Source organism: Ammospiza nelsoni, chromosome 1 (genome assembly GCF_027579445.1).
Source record: "Ammospiza nelsoni isolate bAmmNel1 chromosome 1, bAmmNel1.pri, whole genome shotgun sequence".
NCBI classification, from domain to species: domain Eukaryota; kingdom Metazoa; phylum Chordata; class Aves; order Passeriformes; family Passerellidae; genus Ammospiza; species Ammospiza nelsoni.
This window is the reverse complement of record NC_080633.1, coordinates 32432033-32450886: the sequence shown is the minus strand read 5'-3', so window position 1 is coordinate 32450886 and position 18854 is coordinate 32432033. Positions and strand designations below refer to the sequence as shown.

General features: G+C 40.3%; 1 protein-coding gene across 1 annotated transcript in view; it reads left to right on the top strand.

The window, feature by feature from the left end:
- Positions 1-18854, top strand: part of RAPGEF5 (Rap guanine nucleotide exchange factor 5) — a 156256-nt gene that overhangs the window by 55376 nt on the left and 82026 nt on the right. Inside the window, exons 8-9 of the mRNA XM_059468781.1 lie at positions 5237-5313; positions 10485-10610. Coding sequence (XP_059324764.1) covers positions 5237-5313; positions 10485-10610 — 203 coding nt within the window. The remainder of the gene's footprint in view (positions 1-5236; positions 5314-10484; positions 10611-18854) is intronic.

Genomic DNA, 18854 nt, shown 5'->3' with positions numbered 1-18854 from the left:
GCAGCAAAATGATAAACTGTGATGGCAGTCCTTTCCTAAGCATTTAAATAATTAGCTTTCACAGTTAACACCCTATTAAGCCAAAGGAGGAAGTTCACACCTCTCCTGGTGTTATTGTTCCAGTCTGGCTGGCTGCAGCAGCGGAATGACGCTGGTGCCTTGGTTTGTGTTGAGAAGGTTATCTTTGCAGCCAGAAGGGGTAGAAAGAAGTAATTTCATTTATAGAAAAGGAAGAAAGCACAATAAAGCAAAGCCTTTGGGAAGATTACAACGCTGTGGGTTCCAGGAGTTGCTTTATGTGTGGATTTTTTTTAACTGTCCTTCCCACTTGCAGTTGGGCAAATGATTCTGCTATATTGAACAAGACAAAGCATTAAAATGAAATAATGTGCTTGTAATATTATGTGACTTTAAAAAATTTTACTCATCAAATGTAATTAATGTAATTAATTACCTTCAAGTTTGTGGCATAAAGCAGAGTGTGTAATGGAGGCACTGCTCTGTGGGTACCCTTGGCAGATTCCTCCTTGGGCAGGGGAAGGTCTGTAGTGCTGCTGGTGTCTGTTGTTACCCCAGTGGGTGCCAGCCTGTGCAGCTAAGGTGACCTCTTTAGCCTGTGTGTTGTGTTCCTTGCTGCTGGAAAGACAAATCCCTTCCAATGCTTTGAATCTACACTAAACTTGGTAGCACGGCTGTGAAAGCAGGGGGAGCTGGGTTGGTCAGTTCCAGTGTGAGCAATGGTTATGGTCCCTTTCCTTTCACACCCCGGTTTGATGGCTGATTCTGCTGTAGTAGCAGGAACAAAATGATTTCTTTTGGTTTCTTATTTCTTGATTATTTTTCCCTGCTGATTTAATGATCTGAAATGGAATTACTAAAGGACAAACCTCTCCCTCACAAGAGTTTTCTGACCTAACATAAGTTTACAGAAGAATCTACTAGCAAAATCTCAGCTCTGCTCTGTGGGGCCACAAGGAACTCAGATCAGATGATGGCCTTTGTGTGGCCTTGAGTGACCATAAAACATCAAAATCCTGAATTCCCCAGACTAATTTGCAAATGGATATATTTGAACTGCACATTAGCAATCTAATGCTCATTTGACTATTTTTTTTCCACTCACGGTGACCTTTCCTCCAAAGGAAAAATGCTGCAGGTAGAAAAGGGAACTGATCACTCTACATTTGTTTGTATTTTTTTCCCTGTCTCAGGTCTCAAGCCAGAACCCAAACACAACATTAAATGCATACATATAGAGCAGGGTAAACTACCTTTGCCTTTCCCTTTTATTGCTGCTTTGTAAAACATGCTGGGATATTTGTATCAGGGAGCAAAGCTGGATTTATGGTGGTGGAGAAAGAAATATTTGGCTCAGCTCCAAAGTTCACAACTTTTTTTTGTATGTACAATTCCAGAATCAGCTTTTGCCTGGGAAATACTTTCCCATCCCACCCTAAGCTTCCGCTTGCTTTTCCTATGGTTGAATTTGCAATGTCAATTTTTTTTTTATCAAAAAGTAAATGGCTAGCTAACAGTAAGTAGGAAATTATCCTTGAATTCTTGTATTTTGTGACAGAACTTATGTAGCTTGCACAGTAACCCATGAGAGCAGTGCCTGGGCCAATTAAGGAATGTCTATGAGTTGTTATAGGGTTAGGAGGCACACTGTGTCCAAAAATACTGCAATCAACTTCTTACATGTATGTGATGGCTCCCAGTACCATAAATTTCTAAAGATACAAGAATATTTTAAGAAATATGTGGGTTTTCTCTGTTTTATAGACAAAACACATAATAACGTTTTCCTACAGAAACCAAGAAAATATAATTAGGGGTTGTTGCTTGTCTATATGGCCACTTCAGCCTTCAAGGGACTGTGTTCTTGTGATGGGGAAAAGGTATGAGATGGTGTGATTCCTTGAGTGTTGTTCCCTGGGTGAAGTTAAATGGTTTACTTGTGGCTGGTCCTTATGGATTTGGATAAGAGGCAAGGAGGACAAAAAAATCAAGTTTGTGATGGAAATTTCGTGAAAAAGAGGTCAAATGCTCCTTCTCTCCCAAGAGAGCTGCAAGAACGTCAGTGTGAGGTCTGTTGTTTTTCTTTTTCCTTTAAGAAAATATTTACTGCTTCTTTTCTACATTCCTTACACAGTCTAAACAACATTGAAGCCAAGGAGAGCTGGGTCTGGATGATAAACTTATTCAGGCTTTTTGGAGTTGAGTTGTGAAATTGCTGATATAAAAACTTTTTCTTCATTTTAATTTTTTTAAGCCATTCACTTAGAGTGCACTTAAACTGAGGCAATTTTCTCATCATCTTTAAAACTGCTCATGTTAAAATCATTCAACACTCAAGGATAGCTATATTCATTGGGGGCTGTGGACATGCACACTCTTTCTCTTCCCCTGTGTGCCAGGTAAGAGATCTTGCTGCCCTCAGTTCTGGGTGTTTGCTGCTTGTCACTGTCTCCCTGGCCAGACACCATCCTCTCACCTGCCCACCATGCCAGGTCAGCCAGAGGTGCTGCTCCCTGAATGTCTGCCTGTTCATTTTGGTTGAAGATGCTCTGGGGTGTTTGCCCTGGCACTGGGAAGGGAAGGGGACACTTGTAATTGAGGCCTGTGACAAGAAGCCTGCAGTTGGCAGGCACTAACCTTTTCCCCTGGCACAGCTGTTTGTGCAGCTCCCATCTGCTCAGGACTGTGGAAAAGCTGGCCGGATCAATGTAAATCACTTAAACCTCGACTCATGGCCCTGTTACCAGCAAGGTGCCACTCCTCTAAATGCCATGATTAATAGCCAGAGTCTGGGGGGATATTTTGCCCATGAGTCCCTACAGCAAACTGATTACAGAAGAAATCAGAAAATTGAAAGGAGAATTGAGGGAATGTTCTGCTAACGCAGACTTAACAATTTGAGAAATTGCTCAAATAACCGATTTTTAGCATCTGTTAATGCCTTGTGGCATTGCAGCATTCCTCTCTCAGGCAGGTTGTTCTATAGGGGTCAACAAATCAATGTCCTGAGTGCTCCATGTCTCCCTCAGTGGCAGGGGGTAGAACAGGGTCATGCACATGTGGGACTGTGCAAGAGGATGGGGTAGCTCTTGGGGAGGAAGGCTGGGAGATGGGTTACACAGGAAGGAACTGCACAGACCCCCCAGCCTGGCTGGATAAAGCAGGTTGCCTTTAGAAACCCTGCACCAGAAAAGCAGGGGTCACACACGGCTGCTCAGGCCATCCCTCTCATTACTGGGTCATTATGTTGTTCCTTTTCCAGACTGGGGCAGAGATATGCCACAAAATCCCAAGAGAGTTTTGGTTTTGCCTAGCTTTAAATATGCTGGAATCTAGTGCCCATTATACATGCTGTCTGTTGCAGCTACAGTCTGACCCCGTGTTCTCAGTATTCACCTTGCATTTTCAGAGGTTTGCTGGTAAAGTGATGCCTGCAAACCCAATGGTGAAGATTTATGTCAGAAATTTGATAATGGATTTAAAAAGATCCTGTAATGGAATAAACTGTATTGACAGAATGACTTATTTCCCCTTTTATAGTTACAGTTACATTTTTATTACCTTTTTTTTTTTGATAGAATAACTGTGGGGGAAGAAACAAAATTATATCCTATATGGCATAGCAATATCAGCAGCAATCCTGCCATAAGAAAAAATAAATCTGTACAATTTTTTTTAGAGGTCAAGAACAGTCCAAAGTTACTTTTCGTTTCAGTTGCTAGATGCTGCCTAAATGCTAGGCTGCTTTTTGTCTGCAGCAGACCCAGAGCACCCATGCAGACACACCCAGCTGGACCTCATGGCTCACATTAGGTGTATGAGCATGGCCATGGTAACCTGGTTATGTCTGGAGATTCAGGCTGAAGATTGCATAGGTGAGGATGCCTGGGGAAGGTGATTCTCCTGCCTGCCAGCCCTTCTGCTCCTTCTGCTCATCAATCAAGTCCTGGGCTGCCTCAGCTTGCAGACATAGTTTTAAGGCAGCACAGGACAGGTGATCCGTGTCTGAACACACTGTGCTCTGGGCTGTGGCTGCTCAGATGCAGCCTGATGAGCAGCTCAGGAACACAGGGGCAAGGGAGAGAGGAGGTGGGCAGGAGGAAGTGCATCAGCTCAGCCCTCCCACCCATCCACCGAAGCCATGAGCCATGAGGTGTTTTTCAGGAAATAGATGCGACAGCTCTGCTGCTTCAAGGACACTTCTGGTGTCACAAATGCTGTGCTTAAACCTGGAAATCACTCAATATGTACTCAAGATCAAAGATACTTGAGTGTGGTTCTTCTAAGGCGATGTGTACAGTATAAGGTAAAGTCACTTTGCATGTGTTTTGTTGGGTCTGACTCTCCCAACTTGTCACATTTCAGAACATCTGAGGGATCAATGTCCCACCAAAATGCAGCAGGTGGCTGTGCTGACTGAAAGGGTACCTTGGGGTATAGAGAGTAAAACTGCCTATAGATGAAGCTGTTTGCAATACAGAAATCTGTGGTGTTCTTTCACAAGAGGTTCCTTGTTTATTTAGCTGGATACTCCTAGCTCTGGTTTTGACCATTCAGGGGATTATAAGTTTGATACAAAACTTTAAAGTCTAGCAAAACTTGCTTGTTTTAAGTGATTTAAGTCATGTTAATTGCATGGGGTTGCTCATTTCTTCTATTGTGCCAGCAGCAAAGAACTTTTGATAAAACATGTCCTGCTACCATTTATTTCTGGAGGTGATTTTCATGGCTAGTGGTGATGTCTGTTAAAATTGACATCACTTTGCTTACAAAGAATTTTCCAAGTCTGAGGTGAGGGATAAATCTGCTTATTTTGTTTAGTCTGACCTGACCTTCTGCAATATAATGGAAGAAGAGGGAGACCTTATTTTTTTATTGCTTAGGAGTCATGATGTCTTGTTACAATGTATGGAAAAGTGAAGTTCCTTTAAATGTCATTGTTTTGTCAGGACTAACAGTAGCATGACTATAACTATTTAGTACTGGATTTTACTGCATGGGGAAAAATTAAGTATGCTGTGTTTAGCATTTTTCCAAACCCAATAAGGTGTACCTTATAGGATCTGTCCAAAACCATTCCAGGAGTTTACTAGAATGCTAAAGTTTAAATATTCCTTGAATGGTCATCCTATTTGATCTAAACTGGGCCATGCCACTTTGCTGCTTTTTGTCATTTAAACCTGCCTGTTTCCAATATATTGCTCTTTCTTATTTTTAGCAATTCATCAAAATGAAGAAAGCAGCAGTCAAGAAATAAGAGGACTAGAAGATCTCAAGGATACCTCTGATGCACAGGTACATATGTAAGATTGATGGAGTCTTGGGAATGTTTCCAGATCTACAAGTTGAAGAACTGCTTTCAATAGCTCTGGGAAATGGATTTTCCTCGATGTTCTGTGCAGGGAGCATGTAGGAGGGAGCAAGTCTGCTAGATCTTATCTTATGTGACTATTTAGAATAAGATTGATGATTATTCTGGGAATTAATCCCATGATGTTGCAATTGGACAGCATTCTTCAGCTATCTTTCTGCTCTTTATAGATAATACACATAGCATATACCAGATGTGAAAGTAAAATGAGATGTGGTTTAGGAGGCAAGGGCATATGACATTTTGATTGAATTTTAATCACTGTAAGTAGACATGCAATGAAATAGGGATACTTATTAGTCACTCAAGTGCAAGCAGCAACCTTCTTTTTTTCCCTAACTGCCCTCATTTGCAACCAAAGCACACTTCTGGATATTGCTCGGAAGAAACTAAACTGCCTTTTAGAGTATTTTATTGTGGGATTGCTTACCCTTTTTAATTCTGTGAATCTTTTTAGAATAATCTGCAATTCATTCAATCATTCCATTCATGCGTTCAAGCTGTGCAAGTGCAACTGTATTGTACTGGTACTGATTATTGCTTTTAATTTAAAATTGATTTTTCCCAGTCTTAACTGTTTTTTTCTCCTTCTGTTTCTCTTCCAAATGTTGTGTTCCCCACCAGTTGCCACCTTTTCTCCTTCCCCTGTATGCAGCTTGCAGTTCCTGCCTCTGATTTATCTCCCTAACATCTTGCCAAACTAACAAGTTGTGTGCAAGAAAGACAGGATTTATGCTGATGTCTGTGAGCAAGCCTAGCTGAAAGGGTACAAGCCATGGAGTCAAGAGTGCATTACAGAGATATAGGAAGGACCCAGAGGGAAACACTGACCTCACTGCACAAAAATTTGGATTTCTGTTTCTTCATTGGATTTTTTTTTTGGGGAGGGGAAGGATTTAATGTATTCTTAGTTCTACTTAGTTGCTGTAGTTATAGTTTTTTGAAAATGTTTGTTCCCATTTATGACATAGACAATGCATATGCAAAGCTCCTGTGTAGCCAGCTAATAAGATTACCCTGGAATAATTATAAAAGCCCATAAAAATGTATTATTGGGGTATTGATTCACCCAGATTTTAATTGACTGGAAACCAGCTTCTAAAATTTGAAAGAATATGAAGCACATTTAAAATTGTACAATTATTAAATGAGCAGTTAACAAAAGCATTCATGGGCTCTGCTAGGAGGAGAGCCAGGAGTGTTATCAAATCAGTGTTTGCTCCAGTTCGTTAGTACCATAAAAATGACATCCAGTGAAGGCCAAATTTGTTTGAGTTTCTTTTAAAGGAGTGAATGACATTTTTCATTTTAGTGGAACTGCGCACATGACTGGAGCAAAGCAAGACATCTTGTCTTTGGAGGCAGTGGCACATGGTTTTAAATTTTCAGGTTGATTAAAGGTAAAGCCAGTAATAATTATATTTTTTCACCAGCTACAGAAAGAGAGAGAGGTATGGTGAAAGAAAACCAAACCACCACAAACCTTCTATTAATAGAATTGAAGGATGTGGTGCCTGCTCTAAACACTGCTCTGTGGGAGAGAGGCCTGATTTACTCTTGAGTTAGTTGACAAAACTGGTAGAAGTGTGAAAAAAAACTAGCAAGGGGATTTTCAAAAGCAAACATGCTGTAAACTATATAAATTATGTAAATAAAAGATCCCATCTTGTCTTCCTAGGGATGTGTTAATTCACCTTTGTGTCGTTGCTAGATGTTCATTTATGACCTATGCAAAAGGAGTATTTTCCAATGGATATGCTGAAACAGAAAGTATCAGCATCTTCCTCTTTCCACCCTCAGTAGAGACAAATTTGCTTTCATTTCTGTGAAACTTCTTAAAATTTCATTTCAAATGTTACATAAACACAATTATAGTAATTCTGAGCCATGAATGGGAGTAAAGCTTTACTATAAGTTACATTCTTTTATCATTCATTAAGGTAAAGCCAGTTAAACGATGAACATTTTTGATTTTCACCTTCACATATGTTAGTAATTGTATCTGTTTTGGTCTACACAAATTAGAGGTCTAAGCACCAACAAGGGTTTTGGAGAATGTGTGCCTGCACAAAATGAAAATCAAAATTGTGCTTTGCGAGTAGGGTGACTTGCCTTTACCCTTTTGTCTAACAGCTTCCAAAGTATTGCTTGAAAATTAAATTCGTATTGAGAAGTGAAAATGACCAGTAATTGGAGACTGTAAACATTTTCCTAACCAGGTTTTAGAAGATCTCATCAATTAATTATTTAATTGACCTGGATGTTTTCTTACAGGTATTTGTACTGAAAAGTCAGTATAAGTGAGGAAATCAGAACTAAAAGTAAAGGATTAATATTTTTTTCTTAATTATGAAAAAACAGGTTTAGCCTTTTGTGTTTCAAGTGCATTCTTTACTCCCAGAGCTAAACATATGCAATTAATTTAATAATACCTTAACCCTCCCAGAAATTTTTTATCCTCTGGAGACTCAGTTAAGTAAGAATTATTTTTCATGTTGTCTGCAACTCTTTAAATGAAAGAGCTGTGACAGGAGGAGGGGACATTTTAAACTGTATATTTCTACTAGGTGGTTGTTGTAGGTCATGGACTCCCTTCTCTGAACACATGTCCTAGTTCCAGCCAGGACAAGGTTAGTCTTTGCAATAGCCAGGACTCAGAGGTTACTCTATACCACCTCCTATCATTGGTGGGGGCAGGGGAAAGGATTCTCTTCCAGGCTGGGATATTGTGGAGGAGGGATTGGTTGGGTACTGTCTGTTGTTGAGGGGTTTCCATGTGAATCATTCCTTATTTGTACTCTATATATCATTATTATTGTTGCTGTTACTGTTTGTTTTCTTATCTCATTGCTCTTTTCAGTAAATTGTTCTTGTCTCAACCTGTGATCTTTGCCTTTTGTGCCTCCAATTCTCTTCAGCTACCCAAAGGAGAAGGGTGAGGGAGCAAAGGTGCCTCATTTAGTCACAGTGGGAGCACTAAACAGGGGAGTGCCATTCCTGAACCAGAGCAGCATAACAGGAAGGTACAAAAAGTGCCTCCACAGCACTAAGAGCCCAGATCCAGAGAGAGTCAAAATCTTTATCATCCTGAAGTCCTAGCAGGTGATACCACTTTGGAGTTGTCGTTAGCCTACATTACACTGATGTAATACTCTGCTAGAAGCATCCTGCGGCCATGAAATAAGCAGGCTTGATTTAGTTGATGTCCCCAAGCACTCAAAATGTTGGAAGTGCAGACATCAGGCCTCTCAAGTCTTAGGATCCCCGTGCAAATTACTGGAGAAAAAGGAGAATATTAGGAAACAATTGATCTGACCATTTTTAAATGTCTATTGTAGAGTGAAAAAATAATCTCTTCCTAAATGTGCCTTTTCTCTATTGATTAAACAAGTCTGGACAACTAGTTCACTATATTCTTCTACATTTGATAAAATCAGTCTTGCTGCTGATCTGCAGGGGATAAGAGTGTGTTTATAAACCAATGTCTTCGATTTAGAAGATAACGGACACTGAACTCATGGACTATGTAAGGAATTTGAGATTGGGCAATGTAATTCCTTAAATTCTCAGTGGATTTCTGACCTTCAAACCAGGGAGTAGGCTCTTTATGTAGGGAAGCTGGTTCCTCAGGAAGCTGGGCTCAGGAGGAGCACAGGACATTCAAGGGACAGGCTGTATCTGAAATCCTTTATTCATCAGAGCAGAAGTGTCTGATGCAGACTTGGGAGGAGATGTCTTCATCCCGACTGAAAGAATGTAGGCATGTACAAATTTCTTTAGATGAGTTGGGTAAGGTTGACTCTGGATTTGCTCGTGGAGCCCATTTTTTCCATAAGCCTTCAAGAACTTATTCATAAAGTGGATTTGTTTTCTTCAGCTTAAGAAATCTTAAACCCCACTTGTTTGTTGGAGAAACTGGCAGGCTGTAGGATGCTTTGGGTGGGCACTCTCACACCTTCATCTGTCATGGACAGGAATTGCTCAAGGCCAAGGGATTGGACCCTGCAGGGTTAGCAAGTCAGGGCATCCCTAGTTTTTGGGCCTGACTTACAAGATGTGTCGTGATTTCTGGAGTAGGTAGTGATTTATTTAAACTCAAGATGAACAGTAGAAAGAAAACTGTGAAGGAAGTTCAGCAGAAAAATGTTTATTTGCAGATTGCCTTTGAAGTCATAGAGCCATATCATAGGTATGCCACATGATGGGCCCTTCCAAGGCATCTGCTGCTCCCATCAGGAAACATCTGGGCTAATAAAAGCTGTGGGGTATCATAGCCCCAGGTCTCAGTTATGCAGAGGCTATATCCATAACCAAATCATAGACAGTGATATCAGCCACTGACTTTGCAAGGAGCAGTTTAGCCCGTTTCAGCTAACTTTGCAATGAGTCTCTACTGTGCCTGTGTGCAAGCATGAATCCATCTTTTTATATGTATCTATCTGGCATTTTTAGAAAACAACCACTTTGACAAAACACTATCAGCATAGCTTGAATAACAGTATTAGCAAAAAACCCAGTTCTAACATAGCTTTTAAAGCAAATATAATTCCCTTCCCTAAACAAAATCTAGAGATACAGATTTGATATTTACCAAATAAATAACTGTGGCACAACTGTCTTTTAACTCCCAAGTCTTGCATATGTGAAAAATGTTTGGAGTGGGAGCAGAGGGAGTTGTAGACTGTTATTTTTAGGAGTGCCTTGTGTTGCACTTCATTCTTTTTCCAGGGCTGTTCCTGGCTAACTTTCCCATGAGTTTTTAACCTCTTGCTCTGTTCTCTTATGTAACAGGAAACAGGCTGACAGGAACAAATAAAACACAGCATATCTGATAGTTGCACTCAGAGGAGAGGTTGATTTAGTTAGCCCTGCCTTCTTTCCTCCAGAGCAGATGCATTTGGAGATTCAGATGTGCTTCTGTTCCTCTCCAGTTGTTCCCCGGGAAGCAGTGACTTGTTTGTGCTCAGCAAGTGGCACCGAAGCACCACAAATATGAGAAAACAAATGCATTTCTTTTAAGGTTGAAATTTATGGTGGTGTCATGTCCTGGGACTGTGGATTTAAGTATCTGTTTGCTCTTTCTCCCACCCTTAAGGCAGGAGTTTTATGCAAGCTTCAGGGAAGAGATGACATCGGACGGATTGAGCTGGTCCAAAAGCTGGCGAGAGAGAACTGCCAGTTTTTGCAGGCGGATAGAAAAGCACTGGAGAAGGCAGAACAAGTAAGACATTTCTTATTTGGGTTTTTTGTTTCTTTCGGGTAGGGGAGGGAGATGTAGGTCACAAAACTGAAATAGCAAAGCTGATGGTCAGAATCCAGGGCACACATTAGTCATGGAGCTGTAGCTGCTCTCCTCTGGCATTTACATTTCTCTAAAGTGCGTTCAGGTCAATAATTGTCAACACACTTAAATTATTATGTTGTCATTAACTGTCAGATGCTGTTGTTAATATCTTATATTAGGATATAGCAGATGATTTCAAGATGCTTTTTACCAAATTGTTGGGTTTTACGGTGTATTTAAATAATGTATAAGGCATATGAATGCTTCAACTACTCTAAATTATCTTAAAATTACTGCGGGCATATTTGGATGCAAGTATTGGCTGAAACTTTTCAGCACAAATTAAAAAGAATGATCTGGATAGGGAGTTCAGCGATGTGTGTTTTTTTCTTTTAAATTGTGTTTTCAATCAAAAGTTACACTGAAGAAAGCAGCATTCTGTTTAATGCTTCTGAAAGCACTTATTCAGATGTTAATAACTGGACTGAAAATTCACAGAAACTTGACTGCTTTGCTTATAGCACAGTGTCTCCTAATTTTGTTCTCCTAGTAAAGACTTCTATTATGATTGCATATTCATCTAAAGGTGCAGAGGATAATAACTACAAGAAACAACAAAAAACCCACCTTGTCTTCATGTCTCTTGCCATCATGTATATGCAATTTATTCCATTTTCTGCTCACTGGACAGTAGAAAAAAGACTTGTGCTTTAGAAAAGAAATACTTTTCAGCTCATCTGCAAGTTCATTCCTACTGAAATAAGGAAAAGAGAAGGATGAAGTGTTTGTTCAGAGCTTCATGCTGTTCTGTTTGGCTGCATCGAGGGTCTGGTCTGGTGTAGTTAGATGTGTAATTGTATCAGTAAATGTGCAGAAGGGAGGAGGGCAACTAGCAAAGGCTAATTACCCAAGATTAAATGGTTTCTCAGCTGACCCTCTAGCAATGGATGTCTAGGAGAATTTCTATATATCTTCAAACTGTATCCACAAAGCACAATTAAAAGTTGAGGTGCTCAAGCAAAGAAGATTTTAAACAGGATAGATTTCTACCGTGTTTCAGGATTTGGAAACAAGATTACAGATATGTGAGCATAGATGAGAGGGGGATGTTGGGACTGTTACTCAAAAAATTTAGTGGATATTTTTGCTGCTACTCTGGTCATTGCAAAGGGCGCTGTGGAGTCAGCTGCAGCTCTGTAGCTGCAGATTACAGTACAGTTCCAAAAATGGAAAGGAAAGCTGCACTCAGCTTCTCTTCTCCTTTTGAAAAGTATGGTACTTAATAGTTGCTGCTATTTAGGAGATGAGTGACTTCAGTTTAGCAGGAGCTCAAGCAATTTGCTCATACCCGTCCTGAGCAGCATAACATAGCGATTACTCTCAGACAAGGATATGCCTTTAGATCTTTAGGACATGATTTTGGAGGTGACAGCAAGGAGAAAGGAAGGTCGCCTGAAACACTGCAGAAGCCCAGGTCATTACTCATGTGCCCTTTTTTTTTTGGGTGGGGAATGTCCTACAGCTAGTGCTGGCAACAATAAATCATGGTGTGCTTCTTCCCTCTGTTGTGCACTCTGCTGGTTGTTGTAGGGTGGGTCCAGGCAGCCCATGCCCAGATATAAGAGAGACCTAAAGTCCTTCTTGTGGGTGTGTCTGGTAAGCCCCAGAAGTCAGCTAGACTACTGACTTCATCAGGAACAGTCACCAAGAGGACACCCTGAACATGGGCAAGGTTTGTCGTAGCTTCTCAGTTTAGCTGACTCAGGTAACTTTCACTGGGAAAAAAGCACACATTGCCATGGCAGGGCAGTGGGCTGCATATGTTCAGGAAGCCGTGAGCTTCCATCCCTTCCTCTCCCTCCCTTCCTCCCGTGTGCTCTGAGAGCTGATCCGGTGCACGTGCAGGTGGCAGGATTTGACTGGCTGGGCAGGGCTCACTGCTCCAGGCAGATATCCCCCCTCTTCTCCAAGGAGAAAAGCAGCAGGCTGAATTGTAGTGAGTAAAGTGTAGTGAATACTGCTTGGATCCAGGATTTCAGCCCTTCCCATCTCATCCTGCTGCTACAAAAGTGATGGCAGATTCATTGGCATTGGCTTGCTCTCCAGTCCCTTGGGCTCACTGCAAATGTTAGAGGAACAGCATGTTCAGGGCGTGGTATCCTTATGATGTGTAACATGCCCATTTTTTTAATATTTAAAAGCATAGCTTATTTTGCACTGCTTTCTTTGTAACACAGGATGATGGGCACTCAGTGCAGGATAAAATGGAGATGCTCTGTGCATTTTACACAGGACCCTCATTTCTCAGCAAGTATTCCTGCAATAAAGCTTTCACCATCTTTCCCTCCTGGGGAGCCCAAACTGGGCTTTCTTGGATGATCTGCCTTCTTCAAAAGAATGGCATGCAGTCTGTAAATGAGAGGCCTGAACACCCTGCCAGGCTGTTCTCCCTGCCCTTGGAGAGCCTGCTATGCAGGCTGGCCTCCTGGCAGTCCAGCTCAAAGCAGAAATGCTGCTGGCTTGCAGGGCTATGTGTTTATCAGCTTGGGCCAGTGTCACTGTTAAAAGCTAGGGGCTTCATAACCTGCCTGGAAGTTAAGCTGCTCTTTCCAAAATGGCCAATGGAAAATTTTGCCTGAAGGAGAGTTCTCTAGTTTGTTCTCCTTTAGGAATATGAAAAAAAACCCAAAATCCCAACTTGAAGATGGAGTTAGAATTGTGCATATGCATAATTCCTCTCTACATGTATTGTGTCCCAAGCACATGATGGAAACGAAGTTATGGCTCCTCCGGTGCTATACCCACGGTGTTTCTAAAGCAGGTCTCTTCAGATTAGTACAGCCTCACATGCACATTTTGCATTAGCAGCAAATATAAATGTGATATAATGGAGCTCTGATGATTCCTGTGCTTTCCTGTAAAGAAGAAAGGGTTCTCAGCCTAATTGAAGAATTTGGTACTTATGTGGTAGCCCGATAGCTCTTTCCTGTACAGTGACTGGGGTGTGGAGCGTGATGGGGAGTGAGACTGGTTGGCTAGGAGATATCCCTAAGCTCTCCTGTCACCCAAATAAATAGTCACCTTCTTCATCTGAGTTTGAGTACAGAAGTTAATGACTCACTTAAAGAAGATAGATGACACTTGGATGCACTAGAGGTTTTTGGCAGATAAAGTACCTAAATGTGTTCTTTGAGGTGTGGTGTTGGGAGTTTGTGGTCCAGAAGGAACAGGTGAAGCATGGACTAGTTTGGGGTGCTAGTTCAGGAGATGAAATATAATTATTTTTTCTCAGAAAAAGCAGATGGTTGGGAAAAAGGAATGTAAGTGACAGCTGGCTGGCTCACTGGAAGAAAGCTTGGTTTGGAACTAGTGGGTGGGAGAAGGGATTCCTTTAGTCTGGCTGAGTTCTGGAGAGTGTAAAATTGGCGTGTATATATATCTATATCTGTAAGATGATTTGCACAAAATCAGAAAGTCCACACTGGTTTTTTTTTTTTTTTAGCTTTCTGCTATGCTATCATTTCGCATTTATGGTCTGAATGAAAAAAGAGCTTTGAATAACTCATAATTTAAAAAGTTCTGTTTTCAGTTTCTGTTATATGTGAGCTGCTGAATTGATTTTGACATTGGAAGCTGACAGTGACTGGGCTAGATTGGTATATTGGAAGTGGTGTTCCATGGTAGCGCACAGTGCCAACTTCTTCTCTGGTAAATACAGTGTTTGAAAAGTGCTCTAACCATAACAGTGCTCACAGACTTGTAGGGAAAAACAAAAACTAACAGTGATTTTTTTTTCCCCACTCCCTCTTCCTAATGTGTTAGAATAAGGTGCTTAATGAAGGCACTGATCATACCGTATGTGTTAGGCTCCCTATAACTTCAGCTTTGTTAATGAGTAGAAAGTAAATAGAACTAAAAAAGCTTCTAAATAGGCAGATAAGCTTCTTCTCTGTGCTTTTGCATTCCTACAATGTATTGATAAATAAATAAAATTAAATTATTGTCTAAAACACACAGAAATTATTTTAATATCAAATGTGGGGTAGCATAAAAAAGCTATGCAAGCTTGCAGTTCTAATTTTATCATTACATGCAAATCATACCTATAAGACTAGGGAAATGTGAAACTGGATATTTGTATTTTTATGTAATTTAAATATTTAATTTCCTTAAAAAATTGCTTTGACAGAAAATAGATGAAAATTCTGTAGTGAAATATTCAGCTATAGAGCAAGCCTGCTTTTTGGAGAGGTTTGCTTATTATTACCATTAATTATAATATAGAAAGCAAGCTGTGTGTGTAAAGCCATTTGAAGTCATTTATCATGGCTTTTTTTCCCCTCCAGCATATATTTGGGATGCATTCAAGACATATTTGCACTAAACCATAGTTTTTGAAATTCCTTTTAGTCAACTATAACTCGGATAATGCCTTTGTAATAGATGTGAAAATGTGTTGTACAGTATTTCCAGTTATTATTTCAATGAAGTGTTGCACTCATTAAGAAAATCATGTCTGTTTATAGTGTCATTTTTTAAGTAAAATTGTAAAAGGCCTTTTCACCTCAGCAAATGGAGAGAATATTCTTTAGATTGTAGTATCAATTTCATAGTCAGATCAACTGAATAAGATGTTCACAAACCGACTGTAATGTTCCAAGGAGGTTCTTACGGTACTTTGCTGTGTCAGGAGGAAGGGGAACATTTCCTAAATCCACCCTATAATCCCTTTACAGATTAATCTATATATTAGTTAGAATTACCTGCTGTTTAAAAGAATATAAGTACTACAGCTTGGGGGTATTGATTCTGTGACTTAATTCAAGATGAAAGGGATATATTATTTGAGGCAGGTATGTTTTCAGAAGGACAGCAGATACTGAGGAGCAGTTCTGTTAATTTGCTGGGTACTAACTTTTGTAATCAGTGGTCTCATTTGGAAGACAGATTATTTGCTCATTGAAGCAGGTTAGTGGTTGAGCTGAAGCTGTTAAAAGGCTCACAACAGAAGATTAATGATTTAGAGCCTTGGGTTGTATAGATTACTCATGACTGAGGAATTTCATAAGGAAATTCCAGCCGTGACACACCAGGGGTATTTTTAGGGTGCCCAGCTGGACACCTGCAAGGAGACAAAAAGAATGCCAGGGCTTGTCCAGAGCTGCACTTTTGGTTATCTTGACAAAGCTGTGGCATTGGGCTGCTGTACTGCTGGACTGACAGTCAGTAATCGGGGATGGAAAAATATTCTTTAAAACATTGACATCAAGTCATGTCTGAATACAGCCAGTGACCGAAATCTGTGCATTACTTTCTAAAAACATCATTTTGTTATGTCTGCTCTGTTTGGGACAAATCTATGGGGTAGCTTGTAGGTTTACTGTTTTTGACTCTTGGCAGCTGCTCTGCATCTTTTTGCAGATCTGTGGGTCAAGTGGTCATAACAACTACAACGCAGCTTTGCAAAAACTTTCATGACTTGAATAGCTATGAGGTGGTATAGATATCTAAAGTCATGTAAACAGAATGGACTTGGCATGTCAGCACAGGAGTTTGCTGTTTCTCTTTATATCTCTTGGACCTGCCAGCACTAGCAGAGAGAGCTGTACCAGGGTAAGATGATAGTTTGCAATTTTGATTTCGTCTTCAATTACAAGCCAAGAAAAATGAATCTATCAATAAGATTGTCAGTATATACTTCCTTGTTGAGCAAGAATAAGTAATTAAGAGTTAGGTACATGTTTGCTGTGGAGGTAACTTGAAGTTCAAGTCTCTGGTCTGAATCAGGGGAAACAGGGAGTGGAATCTAGTTCTATCATGTTCTGGAGAGAATGTCCTATTCCAGATGCTCAATTTTTCATCTGCTGGAATGAATGCATAGCTCCAGGTGATCACCTGTTTTTCATAAGCCAACCTCTTTATCTTCTGAGAAGAAAAGGTTTCTACAGGTCCTATGCTTTTTTTTATTCTTTTTTTTTCCTTTTTTTTCCCTTTTTTTCCCTATTTTTTTTTTCTTTCTTTCTTTCTTTTTTTTTTTTTTTTTCCATTATGGAATGGGCACCTCTTTGAAAAGGTATCTTTTTGAAATGGAGAAAGTTTGCCAGAGATAAGGATCCTCCTGTTCAGATGTAGGACTGGGATCATCTACATGCTTGTTTCAGTCTTTTGCAGCACTTTAAAAAAAAATGATAGAATTATTTTTATTTACTACATACTTTTAAGAGGACTTCCCATTCCTTTTTAGTGTCTATTTAATCCCTAGAGTCTATTTAATCTCCTCCAAAGTTCTGGAGGAGAACATCCTCATGCCAGGAGCGCAAAAGAGTGGTGCCATTATGTGATCCTTCCCCTTATAAAAATAAAGCACTTGAGTCATGCTTGTGCTCCCATGATATATTGTGAGCATAGTATGGGAACACATTGAGTAGAAACCTCAATATTTTCCTTTAAGTCAAGTCACATATTCCCACAATACTTTCTTTCCTCCAGATGCTCATCCTAGTGTTTAAAAGAAAAGAAAGCCTAATTTTCTCTTCTTTGATTTATTCTGTAACATTATACTACTTTGTATAGGAGGAAATTCCACATACACATTTTGCACGCTGGGCTTTCTTTAGAGTGGAATGGTGACTCATTCTTGTGTGGGACAATGACTTAGGTCCTGAGCTGAAAGGGGTAAAAGGGCCACATGGTACTTAGCAGACTAAAACCTGGGAGACAGAACTTTAAATTTTTATTTTTGACTCTGTTGGTTATTTAATAACCTTCTTCAAATCTCATCACTTTTCTGCACCTTTGTTTACCCAGGTATAAAATGAAGTGTTAAACATGTGGGACCTTGAAGGACACCATAAAACTTGCAGTGGTTAATGAATGTTGAGGAATTGCTTTGGGATCCTTGAGACTTGGTTCAGAAATCCCAAGGAAGCTGGAAGTGGGTTGAAATGTTGATGGCCAGAGGGAACTTTTTTAAAACTCCTGAGCATAGCTGAGGTGAGGCCAAACATTTGCAGTCCCTACACAGCCTCGGGGTCCTCGGGCATCGCTTCAGGGGCTGTGCTGCCCCAGAGGCTTGTCCCCAGCCCTGGGCTGGCCCAGGTAGTGCTGCTTTTTGAAGTGACACAGGGAATGATGAAGCAGAAAAATACAATTAATATACCTTCCTTATGGGGTTGTTTTCCAGCCAGATTGGTTCCCCTCACGTTATGGGGACACGGATAGGAGGTGAGAATAAGATGGTGTCAGGGATGACCTGTGCTGGTGAGAGCCACTCTGCTGCTCCTGGTGAAACACAGCCATCCTCCTTAATTCCCCAAAGCCTTGTGACTTACCCAATCCAGAAACCGGACTGGGTCAAATGAAATGTCCTTGCATTTTTTTGCTTGGCAGTATTTCAATCTAGATCCCGTGCTTCACCAAGTGGCTTCATGAAGGCACACACGCACACAGAAGGGGGTGAGTGATGAATGGGGGTCAACATCCAGGAGCAGGGAGAGGACACACTTGTTTCTCATGGGCAGCAGGACTGCACAGTTCTGGTGGTATCAAGACTGAAAGCATGGCTCCTTGGTCCTGCCTTTTCTCCATTAATCACATGAAGAAGTAGAGAAAGTCTGTGAGACCTCCAATCTGCAGGTTGTCACTGTCCCCTGCTTCTGTGTTTCTCTCTGGATTTTGAATCACTAACCTGCTTCTAGACTGTCCAAAGGCTTACACAGAATTAATCTTATCATATTCTTCCTCTGGAGAAGTAGAAATTACCAGTTTATTAGTTCAAAGCATCTGCTCTTTTTTTTTCTGACATTAAATTGTCCCTCTCTTCATGTGATAAATACATTTGATGACATTCTGAATGTTCTTTTCTCCATTTTCCTGATTTATGACATCAAAAATTCCCAGTTATGCTGATGATACATCCTGCCATCTACTTCTGTACAGTTACTACTACCCTTTTTCTGGGAACTCTGAATAACAAAGATGTCTGGTTGTCTCTGTTAAGTTAGGGAATTTGTTACCTAAATTCAAGAAGATAAAAAAGAAAAGTTGATAATGCTTTGAATATGTACCATGCAAATTTATGTCAGATATTTTAAGCAGTTTCCGAATTTCAGGAATAGTAGTTTTGTCTTTCACATTTCAGTGGTGCAGAACTTTTAAGTAATTTATGGTTTTACCAGACTT